The sequence below is a fragment of the Amblyomma maculatum genome, chromosome 7, assembly GCF_055883805.1.
Source record: "Amblyomma maculatum isolate TAMU_Amacu chromosome 7, ASM5588380v1, whole genome shotgun sequence".
NCBI classification, from domain to species: Eukaryota; Metazoa; Arthropoda; class Arachnida; order Ixodida; family Ixodidae; genus Amblyomma; species Amblyomma maculatum.
Genome location: NC_139350.1, coordinates 1123803 through 1148618, shown reverse-complemented (window position 1 = coordinate 1148618; position 24816 = coordinate 1123803). Strand labels below are relative to the sequence as shown.

At 45.0% G+C, this 24816-nt stretch overlaps 1 protein-coding gene across 1 annotated transcript in view; it reads right to left on the bottom strand.

Annotated features, from left to right (window-relative positions):
* LOC146182583 (uncharacterized) overlaps positions 1-18994 on the bottom strand; it is an 83026-nt gene extending 64032 nt beyond the window's left edge. Inside the window, exon 1 of the mRNA XM_084608868.1 lies at positions 18371-18994. Coding sequence (XP_084464994.1) covers positions 18371-18842 — 472 coding nt within the window. The 5' untranslated portion in view covers positions 18843-18994. The remainder of the gene's footprint in view (positions 1-18370) is intronic.
* Between the last annotated feature and the right edge of the window lie 5822 nt (positions 18995-24816).

Sequence of the window (24816 nt, the reverse complement as noted above, 5' to 3'; positions counted from 1 at the left end):
GTTGTGCTGATTATGCAAAAATTGTACAGCATACCAGAAATTTATCACACCTGTAAGAAATATTTTGAACAAGCATTTTCAAACACTGGAAGTTCTGGGGAGAGTATCATTTATAAAGAACCTTTGTATTCTCTGCATGTGAAGGATTGCACCAGCTGTGGCGCAGATGACAGCGTGTCTGGGTCCCTTCGCACCGCGGTTACAAAGGGACAGCTCGCACAGATGTCCGGTATCAGCCCTACGCTTGGCGGTTGCTAAGTTGTTCCAGCCATTTATTGACTTAAATAAAAATGAATATTTGAAACAATCGGTTGCGTAGTTTAGTGGTTTGAATTGTTTTGTGTGTTTAGTTTGTGAGGGACAAGTAACGTCTGGTGTAATGTAGCTACTAGTGTACACCCGATAGTATCCACTTATGATTTGAAAAATAACACCAGTTTATTGCAGTTCATTCTTTGGTTCAATGTAACCAGCCCTGTCATGTGATAGATAGAACATGATACACGTTGGATAACGCCAGAGAACTGCCAGCCAAACTCCCCACAGTCCGGTGTAATGCTAGACATTGTAGGGCAGCAGTGTTCAGTTCGGCGGCAGAAAATTGCTACAGTTTTCAAACACCACCCCTAATTCACTTCCATGCCGCGAGATGAGCATATGAAATTTATTGGACAGATGACTTGCATATACACACGCCTGATCACCTATGCTTAAAAACAGTACTATAGTCGTGGGCCCCAGCTGCCATAAATCCTCCTAATATAGAGATTAGAAAGACGGGGGGAGTTTAACCAGAACAAAGTGGTCTGCTAACTTGCACGGGGAAAAAGGAATGAGGAGATATGAAGGTAAAGGCTAAACAAGAGTAAAGGTAAGGTTAGGCTTTAGTCTATATACTGGGTAGATCCGGCCGGCACTCTCAAGAAGCAGAGCAGTGCCTGGTATGCCTGCGTCTCTGACGACCATTGCAACCGCTGTTGGAGAGTGTTAATCTCCTTCAGCAGGCCTGGATAAAGAAACTCCAGCTCACTGAGGCTTGGAGTTTGCAAAGTACTACCCTGCACTCCTTGCACTCTACTGGCATTTTGCACGGTATACAGAACAAGGAACGTCAGCATGCTGCTTTACCCATGCAGCTTAGACGCTAATGAAACGAAAGGTTTTTTTTTGTTTGGTTATAATGGCGTACATTAATAGAAAATGCTGCAAAGCGAGTGCTACCTGCTCAGCGTCACCTTGCACAATGTCCGAGCATATATGCATAAGCTTCTAACCCAGAAAAAGAATAAGTACAACTTTTAATGCAAATTTTTCTAAAATGCCTGCACTTCCATCATCGGCACAGCTTAATATGGCGTCGGCATGTACAAAATAAAGTCTCCCTTGGATAGCTTGCTACATGTCTGACGCATTTATTTAGATAGAAACTGTAAGGGTAATGCCAGCTTTGTAGTTTCCTTTCAGCTTTGTTCGACCCCGAGACCAGGATAGCACTGCTGGATATCTCTTCAGTGTTTTAATCATATCGTTTATTTTGCTTTAGAATCTGTAGGGGTTAAAAGGAGCTATACCAGCTTGGCATAGTACAGAGAACGCTACCTTGTAGTGTCGAAATGATATACAAGAGATGCACAACAGCAAAAAATAGAACACACATTGTAGTAATATGGCTTTTGTGCGCTTACGCAAACATAAGGATACACCTATTCATCAATGCATGACCAACACACGCATGAATACGTGTGTGAAACTGCCCTGATGAAATTGCAACTTAATAATAAGGTTGTGCAAAATTAAGAAAAGAATTAAATAATAAAAAAACTTGATGTGTCATGGAAGTTCTGTTTACTAGTTAGAGAAGAATACTTGCAGCTGTTCAAATTAAAATTATTCGGCATATTGAGATTGATTAATCACGTATGGAATGCTTTGTTTTAGTAACTGAAGCATATAGCTTTTGCGGAGGCTAGAGAAAAGAGATAAAGTGGTTTTTGGGTGTAAGATTTGCTGCATTAACGTTTTAGCAACGCTCATATTTCTGTACACGGCAAACAATTCTTGCGCCGAGTACAAGAGAAAACATTGCCATTGTGACGAATGGCTTTCTTTTGTGCAACGAGTATTTTCTAATGTTTGTTTTGGTGGCGATAAATCAAGAGACACTGGAGTAATATAAATTAGATCAAAATATTGTGGGATAAATTTTCAGCTTGTAGGAAGCAATGTTCGACATCGAGATAAAGCTCGCTGTCATGGAGAGCTTTTTGAAAATGCTTTGAGCTCGTGAATCCCAACTGAGACACGAGAAAAAATCACCAAGTAAGCGTTCATGCATGATATCTATCATAGGTACTATAGTTGATAACGCCGGGGTGGCGCAGCGGTTACGGCGCTCGACTACTGTTCCCAAGGACGCGGGATCGAATCCCGGCCTCGGCGGCCGCTTTTCGATGGAGGCGAAAAAGCTAGGCGCCCGTGTGCTGTGCGATAGCAGTGCGCGTTAAAGAACCTCAGGTGGTCGAAATTTCGGAGTCCTCCCCTACGGCGTCTCTCATAGCCTGAGTTGCTTTGGGACGTTAGACCCCACAAACCAAACCAAAGTGATTAGGTTTGAGTGTTTGTATTTATGTCCCGAAAAGGAACTGCTAGAATTTTTTTCTATATATATATATATATATATATATATATATATATATATATATATATATATCTTAAAAGTAGAGGTTATAAATGCTTTGCTTCCTTGCGCAGATCCGCATGCAACACGGAGAGAGGGTGACCACACGGGGCCTGTAAGTAAACACTGCCTTCTACGACTTATATATAATTACATTATGGGGTTGGAGCTGTTTACCGCAAATGTCACGCTAGGGTAGTTTGGACGTAATTATTTCATGACGTAAAGGATTGAAAACATCGATAAAATCAACAGAGTCCTAAAGCGTAAATACTGTTATTTATGTTTTCCATAATTATATCTTTAAGAATGAATAAGGCTGCCTTAGAAATTTTTTTCTGAATCTGCATTGGGTATGCATTAAAATACTGCGGTCATGCAAAAAAAAAAAAAATGAAACGAATTACACCACCGGAGAGAAAGTTTTGTAGTCCCTTGTAAATTATGAGATTGATAACTGACTCCTAATTGGTAATGGATAAGTTCACTCTAGAATCTTTCTCATATATGGCGCCTATTGCTCGAAGCACGTCGCTTTTGTTCACTATCCTGGAGTTTGCCTAATATAAATTACGTGCAGTGGCCCCTTCATCATGCTGGGCTTTTAACCTTATAAAGGATAGAATAATGCAGAAATCGTCAATCAAAATAGTAACCTAGGCTCTCTTGGGGAGTGAATGCAGTCATAGAAGGCGGAGGTGGTGGTAAAAACGTGCATTGCCCCTTGAAAGAGGTAGTTGTGAAGGTTGCTATGGGGTCAGGCTTTGCGCCCTTTCCCTCACAAACGCTAGGTGGGGCTTCTAGTATGAGAAAATATTGATGGCACTAAAAGTATGTTAGCGGCTTCCAGAAGGTGAACGGCTATATGCAAAAGAAATATCTCATAGTGCTTATTGCAAATGGATATCCTAATTCGCCATGGTCTCTGTATACTACACCAAACATATAGATGCAGTCTGCAACAAAGCTCCAAATGAAACGAAACTTGTAGTCCCGGTGCAACACTAGGTGTGCGGCTGAACTACGCGATGTGGACGTAAGTCGGTTTGCAACATGTTAGAGCAGAGCCGAGTATTGTAGAAAAATGCTGCCTGTAAAGCGTACAAACACGCTATGTAGTAAAGGTATGTCCAAATGCTTAGTAAGCCATTTTTCGGCGCAAATAATATTGTTTTCAGATTTGACGAACTTGGTTTGTGGGGTTTAACATTTCAAAGCGACTCAGGCTATGAGAGACGTATTTGAGCAACTGCTTGTTTACGGGTCATGGTGGCGCAGATGCAAGGATATTTGTTCGCCGAGCGTATGCTGCACACCCGACTAAAGTCACTGAAACAGTTCGTGCTTCAGTGACAGTAAAATATAAAATCTATCCGCTACCGTATCACACTGGCATATAGCAATGGCCAGAGGTCGCTTGAGTCAATTCCCTTTTCACTACACTATACCTACCGTATGCACAGTTCTGCTTTAAGAAGGTAAACCCTATACAGAATATGCCAAGTGGGCATAAACGTACACATGGTTATACATTTTTGTAGGAGCCAGTGATCGCCATTGGTGCCATACTGATGTTAAGGCGTTTTCTTGCACAGTATTCGCAGCACGTATCTAATAGCAACCAAAGGCTAATGCCTGAGAAGCATACGCAAATTATGTATGATAGCCATGTTGCTCGCCCGTGAGAAATAAGATTTATTTTTAGAGTGCAAATCATGAGGGAATTCAAAATAACCGACTGTAGAATTTGAACTATCCGCGACCCAATGAAACCATAATTTCGATGTATACCACGCGGCGTAATACGGGGTGCACACTAAAGACAGAAGGCACACGAGGCAATAAATTGCACTTGCAACAGGAATTTTGGCCTATGTGACATTCTGCATGAATATTCAGCTGCTGTGAAAATATAAAACAAAAAAGAGAGAATAGAAGACAGAATGAGCTGGAGAGCGCGGTTATTTAGGTTCTCTTTGTTTCAGATAAAAGTTTTTACACATATTGCCATCGAAACAAGGTTTTGCTAGGATGCGCCGTGTATCGTCTTTCGTTCTTTTTTCATATCTGCACCCGGGTCAGGCTGTACTACAGCCTTCATGGTGCCTGTGCACCATCTATTCCCTTTAATGCAATATGTAATGTACTGCTGTTAAGCTTGGTCATCTTAAGTGTCCCTACCCTGGAAGATTTTTCTTTTCTTGCGCGGCCAGCTTGCAGCATGAACCTTTGTTCAATTAGCGCTTTGCAACACATTTTACTTAAGGCCATCACAATTTTTGAGTGCTGAGTTATATGTGATGATGAAGCAGCAGGAAATGTTTCATTGATAATGAATTTAGAACTCCATGCATGATATTTGTGAGGAAAGTTTTTAATGTCAACTTATCAAGTTATTGTCACGCTATTACAGTTTATAAAAGTGATAGTTATTTTGTAACCATCCTTTGCTACGATTGCGGGACCGTTGCGTCATCACGCACATGAACTAGCAATGAGTCTTCACAGGCCCCGCGTGTACGCAGTGCAACGGAATTCTGCGCGACTGGCGCGCACACACACACACACACACACAAACACACACACACACACACACACACACACACACACACACACACACACACACACACACACACACACACACACACACACACACACGCACGCACACACACACACACACACACACACACACACACACACGCACGCACGCACACGCACACACACACACACACACACACACACACACACACACACACACACACACACACACACACACACACACACACACACACACACACACACACACACACACACACACACACACACACACACACACACACACACACACACACACACACACTTCTTTGCGAGCGGCGCGCGCGCAAACAATTTGCACAATGCGTCGACTACCCTTCATAGCGCGAAGTGCGATAGTGGGTGCCGTGTTGAATCATTGGTATAAGTCACATTCTTTTTCACAAGCTGTTTTTACAGCACTGCATACGAAAGGTAAGGGCGGTTTGAGCCAATCAGGTGGCGAGCTCTACACGACTGCGCTCGTACTCCCCTTTGCTGCCGTCGGCCATAGGTATGCGCCGCCCTGATCAGTGGTACAGGTTGCCCTTACCTTTAGTAATATATACTCTAAACAACATAACGCGAATGCTACGCAGTCCACAGCGGCGCTCTCCGAACGGCTTCGAGCAGTACTGCAGTAGTATAACCTCAGTTCGACTGCTGTCGCCGAGCGCGTACAAATCTATGCACACATACTTAAGTGTTCGCTTGCAAGAAAAAAACAAAAAACATTCGCAACAGACTATGTAATTTAAATGACGATAACGATGTAATTCGGTTGAACAATATCCACTAAAACAACTGCTTCAAAATAGCCAAACACTGTGAATGAGGAGTACAAACAACCAAGCGGTCTGCGTGAAGCTGTCGGTGGGCAGCTTCGCCACGGCCACCGCAAGCCTCTGAGTTGGTACCAGAAGCAAGCAGCTGGCGGAACGAACGCCGCAGTAGTATTTCACGAGAACTGCTATCAAAGAGGCACCCGAGGACCACGTTTTTTTCGCCGTCTTCATTCTCAGCGAGGGGCCGTCCGCGCCAATGGTGGCATCAATACTTTTGATAGAGACGCCTTGGTGGAACTGAAGTGTACTCTTCCCTCCAGTAGGTATATAGCTGCCCTCAGCAATTACTGGTGCCTTTATTTCTCGGAGTACTTTTCAATGCTGTTTTTTGGTTATAAAACAATGCCGGATTCTAATTACGCCTACTTTCTGCACGCAGACTATAGAAAAAGGAAGCGAATTAGCACAACGTGACAATTTCGCTTCGGTCACCATTTGACATTTCATCGATGTGAACGAAGGAGAAGATATTCTCTTGAGAGTGCGCCTTAAAATATATCTTTTTGGCGACAGTGCTGCCGCAGAGAAATTAAAGTGAATGGGCAGATATCCTGTTCATCTCCATGCCCTTTATTTCCCGACCACTTTGCCTACAGTAAAGGTTTTATACCTTTAATAAGGAAGTCCACCGCTCCTATAGCTATTCAGCCGTTTTCGGCGGGTGGCCTGATTAAACAGCCAGCTAAAACTTCTTTCATTTTTTTTTAGGTTGCGAAATATTCACGCACAGAGTCTTTGTTGTTGTTATTGTTTTTTTTTTCGGTAACATCGCAATGAATAAAACTCGCTATGCTAGTCGATGAATGTTGCAGGATGTCACCACAAACAACCACAAGGCAGCGGGACTTGGTGAAGCGCTCGTCTGTGTCGCTTGTCTGCTTGCATTGACACTTCTAGTTTACTCCTGCTACAACTGTCGTTCGTTCGCCAAATGCATGGTCAGATTAACTGCCCAGCAATTAACAGCAGCAATTAACAGGTTAGCTCGGTTGGCCCAAATAGTGGTTGAATAATTGAATAAATACAACTATTCTTTTTGTGCTCGCCATTGCTACAAATATGGGGCACTTTGTGAGCAGTTGCCTACAAAGCCATAGGGCGAAAATGGGGGTGGTAGCGCAATCCAAAGAAAGCTAGGTAGCTTCCGTCACATCTTATTAGCCTATGTGCAAAGAAAAGCGGCTTTCATTACCAAATGTTGCGGACTGCAGAAATTTGTATCGTATACCCCTTCGCAATGAATGCTTTGACTTGAGCTAGAATAAACTGCATCGGTAGCCTCTTTGGACTGTGTTTTATGTGCTGTAGGTATAAGCTCTGCACACGCTACGACAAGCATGCGGAAGTGTGCGTTTTGATTTATTTTGAAGGGGTATCCCCCTATCCTTTTTTCTTTTTCCTTTCACCATCTAAAACACTCCCTGATATATTCACGTAAGGAGCGCACGAAACATTTTTCAGAAAATATTTCGGAAAAAGAATATAGTCGATCATGAGACAGCATCTACCTTGGTTTACCTGTTTTGTGTGCACATGTGTTCCTGTGTATATACGTCTGATAGTTCGCAGCATTCGAAAGCTGTTCAGTGGCGTAAGAACGCGCCAATATTGGGCAAATGTCTGCTGCCATCATTGCCAGATGGGTGTGTGCACTGATCACAGTGTGCCAGGCAAACGCCGGCAGTTTTAAAAGGCTCTGCTCGACCGAGCGTTTCTGTGTTGTCTATGTCTCACCCCACTAACGAGAATGATCAGAGACTTCACAAGCGGCAGTCACAATAACTGTTAATGAGTGCTGTTAATGAATCTAAAATGATGGGTTTGTCATATCTGGGAGGTAAATGTAGTACAGCTGCCCGCAGTTTGATTCGCATTCTCGCCATGACATCACCAGCGGCGCTGCTATTTCCGATGTTTGCATGTAGTGCAGTTCACACAACCTATGGGGAAGCAATGAGGCCGCATAAAGATGTGCGTTGCAGCGATTCGTTGTATATGCGCCGTGCGTGGGGCGATATCAACAAGGTCATGTGGAATTTCTTCACAGTGAGCCCCCAGAAAAGCCATATCTGTGGTTAGAGACGCCTTTGTTTTTTTAACTGCATTTCAGACACGCGTATGGTTCAACTGAACGCAGTTGATTACGCGAGTGCGCGATGTTTCCGTCCAGACAAGAGGCGACACTGAAAACAGGCGCGATGCAGCGGCCCACATACGGCAGCCCAACTAACAGCTGCGCGACGACCGCGCTCAACCTCGGCGCGTGGCTCAGCGCGCGTGTGCGTGCTCCTGGATCACCTTTGGCGCAGACAAAACAACGCTAACCTTGTCGCGCTACCGCGGCAGGCGGTGAGCGAATGGGTGGAAGATGGATGCAAGTTTAAAATCCCATCACTCGGATACTTTCGGAGGCAATGACCGCCAACACGAAGAGCATGCAAACAGCGGAAGTGGCTGACTGGGTACATTCGATTATCGGTCCCGGACTGTCCGGGACTATTTGCTGACAGCTGTCCGCCGTCCTCGGGCAGCCCGGAAACCCCGCCCACCAGTAAAATCCTGGGCTAGAGGCCATTTTTAGTTAGACCTCGAGCGCATTCTGCAGTACTTCTCGTATTCCTGCATACGATATCGTGCGCTAAACTATGACAGCTCTCTAAGCAGCTGTAAGACATTTGAATCTTGTTTCTTTGCTTTCTTGTCTTGAATTTGTCTGTACACGGAAGCGTCCACAGTCCCGAGCACGGATTGCTATTTCGTGCTGCCCAGAAATTGTTCACCTGTTCTGCGATCTTTTCAGCGCGCAGTTTCTGAAAGCGTCGCAAGCGAACCGCTTTGTGCTGGAGCAGCTAACGCTTGTTGCAAATGCTTTTGCAAACGATTTCTTCTGCTTTCGAGCGCAGTGAGCTGTGCCCTTGGAAGAAATTCGTGAGAAACAACGGCAAGAAAACCTCTCAAACTGAGGTCTACAAAACACTTCAGATTCACGCATGTCACGCTCCGCTCGCGAAAATCAACGACTGATTCGCACCTCTGTCATCTGTGTTTAGTAGCACCAAAAGATAAAAGTGTGCGCGGCGTCACTGAGAAAGAACTGAGTCGGGTGACTGAAGGTTGGCATCGTCTGCTATGAGCGGCTAAGAGCAAACAATGGAGGGAGCTTGCAAGGTCATGTGACCCTCACGCAAGCTTTCTGTCATAGCGGAAGCCGAGATCTATCAGCAAGTATAGTCCGAGGCTTGAAAATCGAATGCACCCATGAGCACCGTCGCATTCGGCTTGGGCGCTTGCTGCCGAGTGCCGACCATTTCACCATGCATATGGCCCCATGCCGTCAAATGGCTTTAAGTACCAAATTTCTTGCTCGTCGAAGTAGCTCGATCTTGACACTCTCGACTGCATGCGTGCAGCGCCGTGGCGATGTGTTCACTCGGAACTGTCTTCCCGCATCCATTGCCCAAGGCTGTCGACATGATGGGAAGTATATACGCTAACATGCAGTTCTCACCAGACACCCTGTGATAACGGACATAGCAGTTGGCAAAGCACAAATGTGTGCACACTGTTTCTCAAGTACACCTATGATGAGACGGATCAGGAACGAGCAACGCATCAAAACTAACAACAGACACCAAAAACGTAAGAAGGGAGAACGCAACACCTCAACACCAACAGGCAAAGAAATGTGGAACCTGCACGAAACACTTGCATATAGGCCAAGAAAGCACAGGAACATTCGTCCTGATAGCTATCTTGGGAACTCTAAATGGTTATGTTAGGCTCTTGTTCTCCAGGAGTACGACGTGGGTTGCGACCGCGCCATCACTTCACTCATGCATGATCATTGAAATCGACAGCGCCGCTTACGCTACAGTCTCACGCCCCTCTCGGCAGAAACAGTGCGAATCGGTCACGGCCCACTGCGCAGTCGCCGGCCAATTACAACGTCGCATAACTCGCGTGAAGCGGCCACGGTCACACCCGTTTACCCCTCCTCGCTCCCCGGGTTTGAAGTTTCCAATTTGCGACGCCTTTCCCCGAGCCCTTCGTGCACTCATGCAAGAAAATGCGAATTATGTGTGTCCTCAGCGCGGGAACAGAAACGTGACTCCGAATGCGAAGGAGGGTATTCCGCTACAGAACTGCCACCCTCATGACGCGCCTTTAGAATATTTGTTTGTTTCGGATGCAAAGGCGTGTACTCGACGAAGTAACACGAAAGCTATGTTCCGAGGGTGCAGTAAGTGCGCGCTGACCATCGCAATAGAATGGAGGAAATCTCATTCCCAAGGTATTTTTTAAATACATGGCCAAATTGGATAACACGTTAATTCACGAAAGAACGAAACTCTGCTGACTAATAAGTTTACATGCAGGCTCCATTTATGCCATGTGGCACGCGCCTTTATAGTAAAATTAATGAACGTTTGCGAAAAACACAAGTTCCCACAGACTAACAAACAGCTCAGTATAGTGGCCATTCATAAATCATGGCTCAATGCCAATATATAACGATCGGTCTTCTTACTGTACTCATGCACTCATCTAACAGACTTCTGTCAGGCAGTTATCTTGGTTTTTCGAAGCGAATAGCATCTTTCAAAAACACATTGCCGGTTTCGGCGTGCCGAGGGTAATATCCAGAAGCAAATGAATCGATGGAGCTATTAGACAAATGTGACAAATTGACATGGTTTCTCTAAACTCTGAGAAAGCGCTTGTCCGACTATCGCGCAGTAACTTATTGAGAAAGCAAGGCTGTTTCTTGGGATATAGTTGGTGGAGTTTGCTCATTTTAGCGAAGCCTGAAGAGCAAAAAAGACAAGGACGTTTCTGCCTTTGTTGCGCTCCAGGCTTCGCTAAAGTTATTGAGAAAGCTTCGCACTTTTTTAAACAGGGACTAAATTGACAACTGCATCGAAGCAGATCTTTCACCACGCCTCTAGAATGTTCAGATAAGCAACTTCTCCTCGAACATACATGACATCAGGTATTTCTGGAGTTTTTGTAATATTCTGTGCTGTCCGAGTCTCTTTGATTTGCCTATAATGACGTGCAGTTGAATTCAGTAGTCCACGGTCGTTCTTTCTCGCTAATGACTGCACGACGTACTAGAAGATTCAGACATCCGCACACCAACTAGCCCTGAATAATTGCCTAGCATTAATGCACAACTCGTGTACTTTGTGGTACATCTCGACATGCACTCAAATGTTAGTAACTACGTAATAGGAATCAGTTTGTCTGCCCTTACGATATAAACCATCCCCTTAAAATAGTCCCTGACGGTTCAGATACCAAGTATAGCATATTAACACTACACTGCAGTACAGTCGCAATGTCTCGGTACATATCTTCAAAAGACATCTGGGTTGTGAAACATCACTGCCTATACACTGCACACCTACAGTCATGTTCGTGGCAGTTGACTTCACTGAATTATCTTACTGGAATATGGCTGGGTCGTTGGGGAACTACATTCTATGACATTAATGCCATTGAAAGTGTTCAAAGAGCGCTAATGTTTATCTACAAAGCACATATATCGCAAGGAAAGAACGGCATTAAGAGGCCACTTCTTCATTGTGAGCAATTACTGTGATATCAACACTAGAATTTTCTATTGAACTGAATTGAAGTTTATTTGTCCACACACATTACAGTGGGAAGAGGGGACACTGGGCAAAAAGCTGCATAATGCAGCTTGAGGTAGCACCCAGTGCCCCAAGAATACATGGGCAGCAATGTGTTTCGCGAGCATCAAGCTTATGGTGAACTTAACATCCCCATCAACACAAAGAAAGAAACAGTACAACAGTATAACGCTGATCGCGTACACAGCAAAATAAATGCACATAATAGAAACAACATACATTACAATGCAACAAACCGATGTAACAATTACTCCGCAATTGACTCGAAACTGCACATGACAGATAATAATTTATTTTTTGAGATGTCTTCTATACTTATATTATTTGCTGCCAATATGTTAAGGTAATTTCCTAAATTATAGGGTAATGACTGCTTACGATATGAGGTACGGCAAAAGGGTAGAAGCCAGAGTAAAAGACATCGTGTATTGTACACTGGTGTGTATTGATGTAGATTAAAGGCTGCAAGTAACAGTTGATTATTTGTTTTAACTGTATTTTTGTATGCGCATAATAATTTGAACGGGTGCAACATATCAGCAGACAAAATACCATATTGCCTAAAGTAAGGAATCGCATGAGAATGCCATGGTATATTTGCAATCAATCTGAAAGCACGTTTTTGTGCAATTATTAGCTTGTGTTTGTTATGTTTTGTTGTGGTACCCCAGACACTTATTCAATAGGTAAGAATAGGAAGAGAGTATTCATTATAGGTAAGTATTTTTATCTTGGCTGGAAGTGTGTATGTCGACACAGGACGCCATTGACTCGGTTAACTTTCTTGCGGATAGTGTTTATGTTTGTCCCAACTGAGGGTTTGCGTGAGCACCACACCGAGGCATTTTATACTGTCTACAACTTCGATTCTAATGTTAACCAGCATGAGATTAAAGTTATTGGATGTAGACTTATTATTTGGATGGAAAATAATTGCATTAGTTTTCCTAGCATTCACTTTTTAACTATTCTTTCCCGACCATTCGCGCAAATATTCTAAAAATTGGTTTCCATACAATAATAGATCTCTTTCATTATCACCTGGCAGAAGCATTGTGAGATCGTCTGCGTAAGCTATTAAAGTCACTGGTAAGGGCATGTAAAATATATCATTAATATAGATATTGAAGAGTAAGGGGCCTAAAATGTTGCCCTATGGGACACCAGAACAAATAGCCTTTAATGTTGATGATGTGTGATCATTGACAACCATTTGCATTCGGTTTCCTAGGTAGGATTCAGTTAAAGATAAACCTATTCCACGGATGCCATAATGGTGTAGCTTATGCAGTAGCAGACAATGGTGGACTAAGTAAAGTCAATATAAATTCCAAGAACAATTTTTCGGTCCTCAAAGGAATCTATGATCAGCTCCTTTTGTTGAATCCGTATAGACAGTCAGAAACCGCCGAGTGTTTTCCTAAAAAATTGATTAGTCTGGTAGAAATAATTTTTTTCTAAGCCCTTAGACAGTGCAGGGAGAACTGAGCTTGGTCTATAATTGGAGAGTTCTGTTCTCGCACCTCCGTTATATATAGCCACCACGTTTGCGATTTTCATTTGGTCCGGAAACGTTCCAGTGAAAAGAGTAAGATTGTAAATGCCTACCAGTACCGGTGCGAGCAAGTTAATCAAAAACTTAAAAGGCCCGATTTGAAAGCCGTCTTTTTCATCTGCTGTACCATTTTTTAGGTTTGTGAATACTGTTATTATTTCGTGGTCTGTTACAGGATAAAAAAACATCGATTCAGGACATTTGGTGTCTGATAATCATACCCTATGGTAGTAGTGAAAGAACTGCAAAGGTCCTTTGTGAAATTAACAAAAAAAAAAAACTGTTTAGTTCATTTGAAAGCTCTTCGCCCTTAATAAGTTTACCATTCCTTGGGATGCTATCAATTGTAGTCTTTGTATTAAAATTCAAAATTTTATTCAGATGATCCAAGTATACCATATTGGTTTGCCATATTGGATACCATATTAGATACCCCATACTGGAGAACGAAATTCGATTTCAATACTCTCATGCATGAGCAATATAATGATCCATCCAGAGGTGGAACCGCGATCAAAAACTGTCATGCCGCCGACTGACTATAATAAGGTTGACTATAATGCACATTGCTTTTCCTTTCTTGCCGAAGTATAGCAGAGCGTACCACACTGTCGTCATAGATAATGAGCGTGTCATTGATCGAATACTTTGTAAATAATGTGTAATACCGTTTCCGAACGTTTCTCCAGATTTCGCGTACTGAAGCATCACCTGTTGAATGTGTTGGGTTGTGGCGTGCACCACTTGTATTTTTTCTTTTGCTCTCTTTCAATGGGCGTTCGCTTATGCACGTGTACGTAGCCAGATATATTTTTTGGGTGTTATAACAGAAAAAAGACTGAAGAAAAGCGGGAAATGGGGTTGCGCAGCAGTAAAAAAATTTCGGGGGATGTTCTGACACCGAAACACCCGCCCTGGCTTCGCCCCTGATTTGTACTTCCTTTCCCTCTTGTTAACTATTTCTGCTGTCGGCTGATGACAACGAGTATGCGCGAGTTAGCTTAATTTGACGGTTTTCTGTTTTCTTTATTAGATGAGGAACACTCTTCATGTGTGTGTGTGTGTGTGCGTGCGTGCGTGCGTGCGTGCGTGTGAACGTCACTAGTGTTTGGCTTTTATGCTTGGACCCGATGCTGCTCTCACCTCCAGGGGGCACGTTAACAGTATTCCATAAATAAATAAGCAAGCAGCCACAATCAGCAACCGGCATGCGCCAGAAAAGAAAAAAAAGGTAATGAGAGTGAACATACAAAAAGAACTTGCCATATTAAACATATTTTGGATGTCCCTTTTCGTCGTCTGCATAGGAATACTCGCACGCAAATTAAGCGATCACAGCATTAAGCAATAATGATTCCGGTGGCGACGCTGTAGCTTGCGTGATGAAGCTTAGCATTATAGTCAACCCAGTGCTGGCCTTCAAGAAAAAGTCTCTAGCGCCGTATGTACCGCTGCAAACTAAACGCAACTCGGGGTCAGTGTCTATGAGCGGTGAATGGAGCATGCTACATTTGCATGCATCTGTGTAGAAAAAGTCCCATGTCACGAGAGAATAAAACGAAACTTGCCGTCAGGGACATATTTTACATGTCTTATTTTAAACCACCTGCCCAGAAATGGTGACGCGTAAGCCATGACAGAATGAAAAAGGTTGGGCCTGATTCGTGCGCTGCTTCAGCTAATTCCCTCCATTCAGATGTATCCACGATCTGACGTCTGTGCCGAACTGATATATTCGTGCATCACTCTGCAACGAGTGATTACCGTTACCGTGCCACGGTGGATGTATATAGAGGATGAGGTCGCCGGCTCGAGTCAACATTTTCACGATGGTGAAAAAGATGGCCGTGTGCTGCGCTGTGTGTGCGAAGGCTGGGAATGCAATCCGGACCCGCATATTGAGAAGCGTAAATTACAAACGGCTCATCGCGTGCCAGTAAATGCGCGATCTTCCCCTGGCAAGGCACACAGCATGCAGTCCTGCATTTCGCAGTGCTGCATTATGGACATTGCGCACAGCTTCTCATCAAAAGCCCGCTGCTTTACCTGAATACTGTCGCTTTAATTATGGATGATGTTCATTCAGCCCCGGCATAGCAGCCTAGCGTTAAGCTCTATTTGGTAAAAAGCCAAGAAGGTAATTCCGTTTTCCAGCTGGCCGCTTCGGTGACAAACATCCCAAACAAATGTGTTCTTCAACCGATGCAGGGCATTTTTAAGTGCCTGTTTAGATGCTCGGATGAAGCACTCGACATGTGCAACCTAATACAACTCTCTACCTAAACATGCGAGGTATTGTTAACTATGTTTCTCTGGGCGGGGATTCAATAGCGGCAGGGAAATTGGTTGCATAATGTTCGGAGTGATTCACCAAAACTCTGCTTGTACGGTGCAACCCAATGTGGCCGAAGGTAATCCGGACCCTATAATTCAGGCGTCCCTTGATACAGATAGGCCACACTATATTGGCTCCGGCTGTGTATACGCTGCGCGCAGGCTCATGCACACAAATGGCATCCCGACATGCATCTGGAGTACACCCTTGCTGACGTCATAGCCTACACCTTGACGTCCGCAAATTGTGCTCTGTGGAAAAGCAAAACGAAACAATGAACGCTTGCCGCTGTGTACAAAGGGGTGCATAGATTATTGAACTCCGTCCGCAATGTGCACGCCGATCACCATAGTTAGCAAACATCTGAAACATTCTTCAGAGCTTCTCTCGCGAACACTGCAATTAATCTGCACATTGCGCATGGCTGCTTGAACCACGCAACGAGCACGCGTCGCCTCAACACCCGTTTTAGAAAGCATGGCGACCCCGAATTCTATCTCGATAATTTAAAACGTGCAGTGCTTCATGGCGACCGTCGTCATGAAGCAGTATCACGTTTAAATTATCGAGATAGAATTCGGGGGCCGCATTCCGACTGCTATACCAAAGACAATGCTTTGTGTTATCAGAGCTTGTTAGAAGCGATCGAATGGAATCCTGAGCCGCCCGTCCTATCGCCCACGTGCATGGTTTCAGATCGGTTAAGTTCCGCGCACTATCATTTCAACTGCACGTTACAATAACAGGAAAGATGTTTTACTGTGATGGGGAAAACGATCTAACAAAATACTGAAAAGGGCAAAATAAAGACGAGCCGATTCAAGTTCATCGAAGCGACGGTGAGAGAAGCTCATGAAGGCATTCATGAGGAAAGAAGTCTACTTGCTTGCAAAAAAAAAAAAAAAAAAAAAAGGTTACTTGCGTCACTGATTCAACAAAAAGTCATGACGTCATCTCATTTGCTGAGTGTGTGCGTGTGTATGACTTCCGGCTTCCGCCTCGTACGGGCTCACAGGTGTCTGTACGACAAGGACGTTCCCTGCCTTTGGAGGGCTTTAGGACATTTGATATCATTACCAAAGCAACACTGAGGCAATGTGTAAAAAATACCCATGAAGTCTGACAAGCAGATTTCAAAGGGAAGTTGTTGGCGAACGTACGCACACAAATGGTTTTCCGTGGTGCCTCAATTACACAGTGCGAGCGCTGGACAAAACTTTAAAAGCAAAAGTTCGTTACCATCGGAATATTGGCATCAGCATAGCAGCATCTTACAATATTCCACATTTAGCACAGAATAAGAGTGATGGCCATCAAGAAATTTGACCAGCTAGCATGCAGCGCTTTGCTGTCGTACAAGTAACGTCGTTGTGGCGCCAGTTTTTGGCGGGAGGCAAGCCGTCATGATTAAGCATGCCCGGCCAAACCCCACGAATTTCAACTACTCGGCTTGCAATTGCAGGAGTCAATTGCCGAGCGTGAGTCGAACTGCGGGGAAGGCTAAGAAGAACAACTCAAGCCTGCCGCTCGTTATACGTCACGGTGACGGCCTTCGTAGGCAGCGACTGACAACCTTCGGTGACAGAGCTCGTCGGCTGCAAAAGAGTCTTCTTTACAGAGATTTAGGTATAGGGTCGAAGATGCAAAAAAAAAAAAAAAAAGGCAATGAAGTGAAATACGCCTACATGTTCATGTATATTTAACAAAGGTTGAGGTGTCCAATGCCTGATTTGGTGAAGCAATGCTCGATAATGTGCATGCAACCACCCACATTGTGCCGCTGTCAGCAGCGTACTCTGTAATACTCGTAAACGCGGCGGCCGGGAAAACTGCGGGGAATGTGAAAACTGCATGGGTGCACGTTTTCCAGCAGAAAAGTGATGGGATGCGCGGGTGTGAACCCGATCAGTCTACGCATCGATTTTCATTCGACGTCATATCTAGGACAGTCGGCCCTAGTTACTCGTTTCTGCCTCTCTGGCTTTAGTTTCAGTTATCAACCATTAATGGAAGCACCTGGAGAAGACGGCAGGCGCATACGATGCAAGCAAAATGAAAAACAATGCTCAGCGGTGTGAAACGCCGTTATGGTAGAAAGATGTAGGTTCATCCTCGACAACCTACATCTGCCTACATGGCGTGCAACCCTCTGCGACCATGAGCTAGAAAGCAAGCATGCGCATGCCTACATGCGGCTTCTCAGGAAACCTGTGAGCTGGTAATGAAGCTATAGATGGAGAGGAAACCCGGCCGGCAGCAAAGTGGCATGGATCGATTTTTACATTTTCATGACCGTCTTTTTCATTAATTAAGGGGCCGCTACGAGATTTAGTACAGGGGCAATCGGGCTGCGAAAGTAATATCATAGCCCCAGCGCTTTCCTTTCACAAGTGTTCTCGATTCATTTCATTCACTCCGTTTCACAAGTGTTCTCAGTCAGGGCCGCTGGAAAGCCGTTGAAAGCTCTCAGCTAGCAGCCTTGAAAAAGAACTACCTATTGCGGAATAGCGCCGACATGCGGCACGGTGACACTCCTCACGCACGTCTTTTGAACACTTGCCAGCCCCAAAATACAGAGATCGGCCAGGAGGTGGCTTGACAGGTCAAAATCCGCCTGGCACATACGCGCCGATGCACATTGAAGAAAAGGCTGAGACGACCAGACGCGTCGATGCCCGAGGACAGTGCACTCGACGCGTCTGGTACAGGCCGATGAAAGAGCGCGCTCACCTCCGAACCGGTGTGCGAAGAGCCTCGAATGCCTGGCCGCCAGCAGCCACGGGTAAAGGGGCTGAGGGTCTCGGGACACCATGAACGGGCCGCCGGGCCCCACCAAATGTCCGAGCGCGGATGGCGGTGGCGGATGGTGGTGCTGCAGGGCCGTCCCGAGGTAGGGCGGCGGGCCCCGCGAGAGCTGATGCTGCTGCTGCTCGGCCACCATGGCAGCGTACGCGGCCGCCAACGGCGGGAAGGTGGCCATGGGCATTGCCACGCTAGTGGCCGGTGCAGGGGGCCGAGGTGAGTCGGGAGGCCCCGAGGCCGCAAGTGAGTCCGGCAAGTGATGGTGGTGGTGCGCGGTGGCGGCGATGTCGGCTCGCCGCTCGTCGACCGCATCCTTGCCGACGATGGACTCGATGGAGAAGCCGAGCTTGGGCTTGTTTGGGGCCGCTGTAGGCATCATGGTCTCCGGCGGTGACACCATGCCTGGCCGCCACTCAGCCCGCCGGCATCGATATCTTCCAGCCTAAGGTTCGCCAACAAGGGTGGGGTGCGAAGGGGAGGGGGTTACTGCGGGGTCACACCGGCCGTCATCGCGCCGCTGCTACACGATCGGTTGGCACACGGCAGCGACGGTTCGCCAGGTCGGTCCGCTCTGCTCTGGCCGGCGAGTTCCGGCGGGGGGCCGGACGGGGAGGGGCTTCGCGAGGGGACGGCTCGTAGGGGGACCGGCCCTTGACGAAGGAGGTGGCACGCGCGCCGCCGCTCCGGAAGGCAGATCCAGGGAGCCGGCCGCCATCTCTCGGCTCGTTCGCGAAGCGCACGCGGAGTGTGCGGTCGAGCATGGTTGTTCGGGACGCGCATCTGCAGGTATGCCGCGCGCTGCCAACTTTTGAGGCGGGTTAGAGGTGCCGCTCTTTCAGTGCTATCTCTATGTTTTTTTAGGTAGTAAACATTCTGAAAACGGCTCTTGTATATGTATGCACGCCTCTTCTTTTGGGGCAAATGAGGAAACACAAATGGTTTCTCCAGTGAGTGCGCAGCCAAGCATCGTGCCTACCTTTTGGATACGGAGTGCGTAAGTACCTCGGGTGAAAATGTAGAGAACCGGGAGCGTTGGTGGACAATCGCGATCGACAGCGTGCTTGCTCGACGGCAGCCGTGCAACGGCCGCAGTCGAGCAACAAACAGAGAGAATCGATAAAACTATCCCTGTATATATATATTGCCAGTAGATGAATCCTCTTCGTCGGATTTAAATTTAGCTGACGGCGCTTTTTCTGAAGCACACCCACTTAATCCTGCGCACAGGCATTTTACTTCAACATCATCTGTTGCTGCTTGATATGTTCTTTTGCAGCCTGTATGCAGCGCACTGTTCAAGCGCTCCACACTGTGCATCGTGCAGGCTGATTAACTACAGTATATCCATGCCACCTTGCAAAAGCGTTTGGTGATGTTTCTTTACTGGGTGATTTTCTAGCCATGTTTCAGCACTTTTTCGTACTCGTTGGCGCCTCATTACTGCGCTCACCTTGCGATACAGATTGGACCAAGCGATTTAGACAGTCTAATGAATTTTTGTAAGGCGCTAATTAGCAGTATCTCAGGATGAACGCGTTTCCCTTCTCGTTTGAATGAGCTTGTGCACGCTCAGGTATTCAGAAAAAAAGAAAATATGGGCAAGCAAGCTCACGGGGGAGTTAGTTTTTGATGTTTCTCTTTAGTATATATGTGTTGCAGGAGCCAATGGAGCATGGAGACTACAAATGACTATTCAACACTGGTTTGATCCCTACACCTTGCCCTATTTGGCAAAAAAAAAAAAAAAAGAACACTAAAGATTGCCGTCATTCCAGAATGAGAACGTGGAGGAAAGCAGCTCATTACGTCGCAGAAAACCCGACCCCTTCGCCTTCAGCGGTGTGAGTGATAAGCATGCATCCATTCAGTCAAAGATGCACTACAAAAGCCCACGGTGCTTCCGGTTGAGCACCGTCACCTATTGGCAACTCGGATCAATTTCAAAAACACGAATGAGTGCGCAGATAAAGCCGCTACTTCTCGATGGTTGCGTAGGGGGCGTAATGATATAGAGCCGTGTTTTTGACCGAGAAAAACAGTCATTGAATTCAACTTGTTGTGGTTCTTTTTTTCTCTCTGTTCTGTTGCGTTACTCTATACCGGATATTTCTCTAACATGGAAATAACTTGGGGAATACTTAAGCTTCGCTTTTATGAGCAGGACGCGATAGCGCTGAGGGGTCCCTCGCGATCAAGCGGAACTTAGTGCCCTATAGCCGGCCTTTGCAATTAGGTGGCCACACGGGGCATCTTATATCCCGGCTACGTATGCTTATAGACAGCGTTGAGGGGTCCCTCAGAATCCCAATGCTGCCATTCACCAGACTGTCCGAGACGTCAGTGTTCCGGATGACCATGGCGGGCTGAGGGAAGTCAAGCATGCGCCCCATGGTGAGTGCTGCCAACTGTGGTAGGGTGGACTTCTTGGCCACCTTCCCAGCGGTCGCGGAGACGGCGAGGCTGCTGAAGCCGGGAACGGGTGCCTAACGGACTGCAGCTTTAAAATGGCCATCAAATTTGATTCACCAACTACATCTGTTTCACACACACACACACACACACACACACACACACACACACACACACACACACACACACACACACACACACACACACACACACACACACACACACACACACACACACACACACACACACACACACACACACACACACACACACACACACACACACACACACACACACACACACACACACACACACACACACACACACACACACACACACACACACACACACACACACACACACACACACACACACACACACACACACACACACACACACACACACACACACACACACACACACACACACACACACACACACACACACACACACACACACACACACACACACACACACACACACACACACACACACACACACACACACACACACACACACACACACACACACACACACACACACACACACACACACACACACACACACACACACACACACACACACACACACACACACACACACACACACACACACACACACACACACACACACACACACACACACACACACACACACACACACACACACACACACACACACACACACACACACACACACACACACACACACACACACACACACACACACACACACACACACACACACACACACACACACACACACACACACACACACACACACACACACACACACACACACACACACACACACACACACACACACACACACACACACACACACACACACGCACGCACACACGCACGCACGCACACACGCACGCACACACACACACACACACACACACACACACACACACACACACACACACACACACACACACACACACACACACACACACACACACACACACACACACACACACACACACACACACACACACACACACACACACACGTGCGGTGTTGTGTCTGTGTTTTTTTGAAAAAGTTGCGTTGACATTTTCTTCATTAATCTGACTCACCAAAATCATTGACGTAGCGCCATCTTTCGGCTCTCAATAGAATTCGGCTCCCAATAGATCTTAGTATGTGAATAGAATTCCGGTCAACATTTAGAGCTAAATTAATTCGTTCGGGAAGCGTCAGGACAGAGTTTTTCAATAATATTGAAGACAGCGTTCAGGCAGCATTCATGATCCTTTCTCGATCAGAATTTAAATTGCTTCAAAGCGGCAGGAATGCAATGGAAAGAGGCAGAACTCTACTATGTACTATACGCATGGTCACGGAAGATGACTGAAGAAAGTTGTATTCGTCCAAGTTTGTGTTTGAGATGAGCAGGGATTGTTCGAATACACCCACCGGAGCCAATTGAATAGGAATTCAGCGACATACTTCTCCGTGATGCCGCGATGGTGCCGTGGTCCATTTAATACAAAGGAATCGCATGGGTGGTTATTAGTGAACGCGCATATACAACGACATTATAACAAAAAATCGATCGGAATTCTAAATTCACTGCGCGTAATTTGCTCACGCGTAACTACGTATAGTTAAATCCGATCGTACGTTTCACGAAATAATTCACGAGACATTGCTTTCTGCCTTTTTGAACTCGTTGACTTTCGTCATATATGGTCGAAGTCGCCGAAAAGGGAGTTAAGGTTGAACACGTCAGTTGCTAAACTAGCTTCACTAGCTAGGGTTCTAGCATTAAACGTTGCCAGGGTCAGTTTCCAATGGCGGCCTGTCCAGCGGAGCCAGGCATTCTTAGCAATGCTGTTAGAGGAACTAGAGGGCATGAAATGGGACGTCATAGGGCTTAGTGAGGTTAGGAGGCCGAATGAGGCCTATACTGTACTGAAGGATGGGCATGTACTGTGTTATCGAGGTTTACCACATTCTTAAAAAAAAAAAGGTTGGTGAATTCACTAACTACTAACCTTTTACTTGTCCCATAGATCACTACCTTCTTAGTAACTCGAGGTAGTAAAAATACAGCTAGTGAAATTTACTACCCCAGGAAGTACTAGCGCCAGTTAGTAGTAGGTTAGTGAACACCACCTTCGTGCAATCTAGTTTGCCATTGAAGGGTAGGGGAATATGCAACCTTCTATGTAGTACGCAGTACTACCGCACCTAGAGATTCGTATACTACATAGGTCGTAGTACTTATTACAACATATACCTAGTTCTTATTATGGGTTACCATTGAAAAGGTAGTATAATGTGCAACCTTTTCTTTAGTATAAAATACTACATGGCATAGAGGTTCTCACTACATAGGTCCTAGTGCTTACTGCGGCAGAAACCTAGTATCAATTGATACCTGTATGGAGCCAATATATGCATAAATAATTGAATATCTTAATAAAGATTTGGTAATTAAAATTAATCGTATTATTCGTAATATGTGGTCAATTGTCATCGGCTTCAAGTTCGGTGCAACATTGAGCTGATCTACAAACAAGATGCTAATTTTACCTTGTTCGCACCAGTCTTCAAGCAATGATGACGACAAAATTTCTGGACAACAAAACTCACTTTATTCGTATTTAAAGGCAGTGTGGCTGTGCCCCTTTCAATGGCAGAAATCGCCCTGAGAGCTAATGGGCATAGTGGCGATGAGCTTCTTAGGCTGAATAAATACTGTAGCACTGCGCAAACATTTTCGTTGCGCGTTGAATGCCTGACATTAAATATCCAGTAGCTCTTAATGGCATGCGTGAGTCCCACGATGACGTCCAGCATTCGACCTTGATATCTTCAAACCTAGCATATATTGCGTCGGCCTCACCAGGGTTCATCCGGACGCGCTCAAAGGCTGGGTAGATGTCCTAAAATGCAACATTGAAAGTAATGAAATTAGAAGGCATAAATGAATTTATAGCAAATTTATACTTACTGGCCTCACCCGGAAATGTGGCTTTCAATTCTTTCACAACCATGCAGAGGCAAAAGTTCCACCATTCAGTAGCAAAGTGATCTGCAAGTATTACAGAATTGACATATTCTAAAACCACTTTTTTAATGACAATAAAAGGGAGCAATAAAGACTTAGAAGTTATGAAATTGTTTTTTTTTTCAAATAATGAAGTCCGCAGTTTATTAAACACGCCTAAATTCCACAGAAAATTATTACCTTTATTTCATATATTCCGGTGCTTTCAGATTTACAGGCTGTTTTGTTTTTGCTAAACACAAAGCAGCATTCATAGAATTATGATACCACACACAGATAAACGTTTTGAAATGGGTATTTTATACAATCATTTCCAGAAAAGCAAAGATTTACAGCGCTAACAAATACACACACATAGGACAGGCACTGAATATCTTCTTTTTTTTTTTTCGAAACACCACAATGAAACTTGTTTGAAAAAAAAAAAAAATTCTATATGCTGTTCAAAAAATTGCTACGCCTTGTCGTGAACTGGAAATGATTTAGTCAAGTAAAAACAATTGCTAGGCTAGTTGGTTCATTTCACAAAATGAAATTTTATAAAATAAATAAAGATACGCAGATATACATTTTGGGATGGATATTTTATACAATCATTTCCAGAAAAGGAGAGATTCACAGCGCTAACAAATAGACACTCATACACACACACAATAAAGGCGCTGACTTAATCTTCTGTTTCGAAAGGACACCAAAACGAAACTTCTTAAAAAAAGAAAAAGGATCTGTATGCAGTTCAAAAACTTCCTACAACCTGGTCGCAAACTGGAAATGATTTAGTCAAGTAACACCAGATGCTAAGCTAGTAAGTGCCTTTCACCAAAATGAAGCTTGTTCCAAAAAGATAGATATAAACACACAGATATAAATTTTGGGATGGATATTTTATACAATAATTTCCAGAAGAGGGAAGGTTCACAGCGCTAAAAAAATACACGTTC